Source organism: Austrofundulus limnaeus, unplaced genomic scaffold, assembly GCF_001266775.1.
Source record: "Austrofundulus limnaeus strain Quisiro unplaced genomic scaffold, Austrofundulus_limnaeus-1.0 Scaffold116, whole genome shotgun sequence".
NCBI classification, from domain to species: Eukaryota; Metazoa; Chordata; class Actinopteri; order Cyprinodontiformes; family Rivulidae; genus Austrofundulus; species Austrofundulus limnaeus.
The window spans coordinates 101,704-106,239 of NW_013952518.1; the positions used below are offsets into that span (position 1 = coordinate 101,704).

The 4,536-nt window shown below is 38.3% G+C and overlaps 1 protein-coding gene across 1 annotated transcript in view; it reads right to left on the reverse strand.

The window, feature by feature from the left end:
* Window positions 1-4,536, reverse strand: part of ndufv3 (NADH:ubiquinone oxidoreductase subunit V3) — a 9,557-nt gene continuing 5,021 nt past the window's right edge. The window contains exons 3-5 of the mRNA XM_014014534.1: window positions 2,721-2,849; window positions 2,031-2,459; window positions 1-272 (exon numbers count right to left, since the gene is read on the reverse strand). Of these exons, the coding sequence (XP_013869988.1) occupies window positions 97-272; window positions 2,031-2,459; window positions 2,721-2,849 (734 nt within the window). The 3' untranslated portion in view covers window positions 1-96. The remainder of the gene's footprint in view (window positions 273-2,030; window positions 2,460-2,720; window positions 2,850-4,536) is intronic.

The following is a 4,536-nucleotide window of genomic DNA, read 5'->3' on the forward strand; positions in this document are numbered from 1 at the left end:
TATATATATATTATACAACATACACACAAATATATTTGAATCACTAATTTCTAAACTAACATTTACAAAGAATAATTTTTAACTGGTTCCGCTCTTCTAGTGCCGAGGTGAGGGTYTGCCAGAAGAGGGTTGAGGGAGGCGATACTTGGCCATTTCTACATCCAGGTCTACAAAYGTATAGGGTGTGTAGCTGTGGTGCTGGCAGTTTTTATAGGTGCTGTTATCAAAAGGCTCCTCAGGCTCTGTAGGTTCTACTACTGCAGCTGTAGGCTCTGCAAAACAAAACAAAAAAACATACCACATGAGGAAAACCTTACAATTCTTCATGCAATAACTATGTATCTAATGTAATTAAAACAAGGTTAGTCAAACTCAACATAAGGTCTCTTTCTTTRTTAGTGATTCTGATGAAACTGAAGAAGTCACTTGGAGGAGAGATGAAAAGTTTCATTAAAGAACCTGTCCAGAGGTTCTACTTATATATATATTTTTTGGATTTTTCTACCTGGATTACTGAGATGCATGAGGACATAATTTTATTGTTACATCTGTCACCCTTGAGTATTAGATTAGTAGTGGGTCTATGACATTTTAGTCTTCAAAACGTTGTGTTTTGGTGAATCTACACAAAAACACAAGGGTTTAAAACTTTTTTCACTCTGAACCCCACTTTTAAACAATACATTTTCAGGACTTCTAAAATGCAGTTTCTATGCGAATGCAAGGCAATAAAAATAAAAATACATGCTTTTCCATAAAACAACATTCCCAAGCCACGTGGGACCTCACAGGGATCACAGTGAGTCTAAAAACAAAACTTGGTCAACTAATAAAAAAGACATTCTTCAAACTATTCCGTTATGGCTGTTTGATTTACTTTAAATCAGCCATCAGTTAAAGCAAACTGTTTTTTCTTATTTTCTCATGAGGCATCCAGGTCATAATTGTGACCTGGAACTGTGCGGATTTATGTCAGTTCAAGAGAAGGACCTACATCAAAGTTCAGAATATCAAATGTATGCMGATGAATAGGGTCTATACGGTCTACACAACTTCTGAAAGTTGTTTAAATGAAAATTTCTTCAATGGAGAGCCCTCAYACCTATATTTAGTTATATCAACAATCATTAAGGATGGATTAAAGTACAGGGTCCGAACAGGCCCAAAACACCTTTGAAAGTAAAGGTTATTTCTGCTGGAAAGATTTTTTTTAAATAAGCTTTAAAAGAACAAGCCAAAAATCACATAACCAATTAACTATTTGTCAAGAAACAATGGAAGAAAAAGAAAATGCACAGTGAAAGAGGAAAGCATTATTGACACCCAAGTACGAACATATTTACAGGATTGAGAGAGAGAAAATTGTTCTTCCCCAGRTGCTTAGATATGTGCTGGACAGAAACTGGAAGATAATTGTTAAACAAAAAATAACAAGTTTTTTATAAACAATAACTCTGCTTCTTTACAATCTTCCACAAAGTCCGACAACTCCTAGTTTCTGATGATCCAGCTGCTGTCAGAGACACCTTAAATCTATCCACATCACTTCAATATAGAAGAACTGTGTGCAAAAACACAGCACAGGAAAAAAAACATCTAAACAACAAAAACTACAAGTCAGGGGAATACTTTAGACATTAAGTTGTTCAGAAGAAAAAAAAGTGACTGAAACGTTCTGGAAGATGGAAACAATTCTAGTGAGCAAAAGGGCAAACTTCAGCCAACACTGAAAGCAGAGACAATGATTGTTATAAAATGCTTTATAAAAGAAAAAACACCTTGAAAGTGTATCCAAACACATCCAATTCATGCAAAGCTAACAAACTAAAGGGAAAAGATTATGGGAGGTTAGCTTTTTACAGTGAAGGAACAAAAGAGTAAAACTGAGGTTTGTTAAAGCAGTGTGATGGAGCGAGTGCCTCCTCCACACCTGAACCCTTTACAGATGTGATTTAGAAAAATCACAGGAATCTGCTAGATCAAGACAGTGTTAAGGAGAAGTAGGGTGGTGGTGATGGTGGTGTGTGTACCCTCAAGCTGTTCAGCAGCAGTCTCCAATGACACATCTTCTTCTGTAACTTCAGCTGAGACCAGAAAAGGGTCCTTCAGATCTTCTGCAGTGCTCAAAGTTTTAGCCTCAGCAGCTGCTTCAGTGGGTAAGCTCTTTGATTTGACAGGTCTTGGAGCAGCTACCCTCTGGGATTCTTTAGAGAGCTCAGCAGGTTCTGCAGAGACCTCTACAGGAGCCTCAGCTTGCGCCACTTGTAGCCATGGAGTTTTATAGTGTGCTTCAGTGATAAGAGAGGCAGCAGCATCTTCCATCACATCTTCAGGAGTTCTTGAACCAGTCTCAGGGCTTAACTTCTCTGACTCTTCAGATCTGCCTCTAGGTCCTCTCCCTGGGCGCTGAAGTCCTCCTGCTGCCTCATCAGTGCCTATGGTCTCTCCAGGAGTAGCATCTGCACACATCGGTGAAACATTCCTGATTTTTGCCTCCCCATTCAACTCATCTTCAGAATCTGAGTCAAAGTCTGAATCAGAGTCGCTGGATGAGGAGGATGAAGAAGATGACTCAGCTGCTTTATCTTGTGGTTCAGAGGATGCTATGGTGGCATTTTCTGTGGCCCCAGCCGAGCCCAGCTCCTCTTCTGGTGCCAAGCTTTCACACTCTACCTCAGCCAAAGCTTCGAAAGCTTCTACGACTTGAGGAGCAGCCTCACCTACAGGTGCAGCAGTGATAGAATCTTTAGTTCCACCCAGAAGAAATCCTTCAGGTTCTGAGAACCTCACAGGGAAGGAAACTGCAGTCCTGTGGGCTAGAAGAGCTGCTCTCTCATGTGGAGCTTCTGCTGCAGAGGAAAATGGTAAATGGGACACAAGCAGGTAGAAATAAACATTAGGCAAATTTTAAAAAATACTTTTTAAGGCATTATTTTCAATTTCTCTGAAATTGTCAAGAATTATAAATGAGATTGAAACAGCTTGATGAAAAACACCCGGAACAACAGCTAAACTTAGCATTCACATGATTTCTCATGAAATCTCAAATGTGTTTAATACAATACCTGTGATCAAAAAAACCTAAGTCAAAAATCATGATTCCCTTTTCTTGGCACAGTTTTATTTAGCTGAAAGAAATGCATTATTATTAAACAAAAAAAAAAAAAAACCATACATAGACACATACAACTGAAAAACAGGGATGGTCATGGTTTTATCACTTGGATCCAAAGTCCTGAGCAGGTAAACTAAATGGAAACGTTCCTAAAGGGAAATGTTCAAAAATATCCATTTAGATGTCAGAATGGAAAACTGATAGGACCAGGAGTTTGGACCATAAAAACTGAGCTGAAGAAAGGAAACAATGTTCTGCATTTCAAGCCTCCGCCTCTACAAATGCACCACCTGTGACTTGTTGGTTCATCCTTACTCAGGGTTCCTACACTGTTTTCTATTTAAGTTTTCTATTCAGTTACAAACTTCTCCAGACTCCAGTGCCTCTTCTACATAGTCTAAATCTACCCGTCTTCTTTCAAAAGTGTACTCCAGCTGATTGAAATCTAAAAATGAAAAGGTAGGCATGAAGAAAGCCGAGGAAGGTGTAACGTGGACAAAGTTGGACAACAAAAAAAATCCACACTATCAAGAAGAGGGGGCCAATATTTTTTAGATTCTAATCAACAAAATAAGTGTGGAAGAGACTTGTGATCCCGATGCAAACATCTCTAATAAGTTATTTAACAAAAACCTTTACCTTATCTTTTATTTTTAACTTTTTAACAGTTAAGGTCAAATTTGCTGTTAAAGACATAGCTGTCTTTAACCGTCTCTGTATGGTTTTGCTGCCACATCAGCTTTTGTTTTCTAATTAACTCTTAGTTTTTCTTTTTTTATTCCTTGTGTTGGGTTGCATTCTTGGGTCCATCTCTCCTCCAAACCTGACAGGATCTTTTTTGTTTTGTATACTTTGAAGTGACTATTGACACTAAATAAATAAAGTGAATTAAAGTAAATTTATAGAATTTCATATAAAAATAATTTACTTCACTAAAACTAGTAAAGACAAGAGAAAAACTGAGTATTGACATTAAAGATTTTAAAACAAATAAGGTGGAACTTCATGCGTATGCCTCCGCCTGCCCTAGACATGTCTGCCTTTGAAAAAAAAAGCGTTTTATTTTACCAATCATCATAAATGACCTTGACCTTTGATGCCCAAATATAAACAGACTGAGTACTACCCTAATGGAGTTATTATGCCTATTTATAAGCAAACATATAATTTCATTCAGGAGATATCATGCACATAAGACCAGCCGTAACGGACAGACACCGCACCAGCACACAGACAGCCAGGGAACAGTATGCCTCCGGCCTCAGTGGGCGGAGTGGTTAGGGGTGTCATCCTGTAACCGATAGGTTGCCTGTTTGATTCATTGGGCCTCATGCAAGAACTGTTCGTACGCACAGATTTGTTCTTAAATTGTGCGTACGAGTGATTTAGGAGAATTTGTGGCATTCACCAATGTTTTCGTA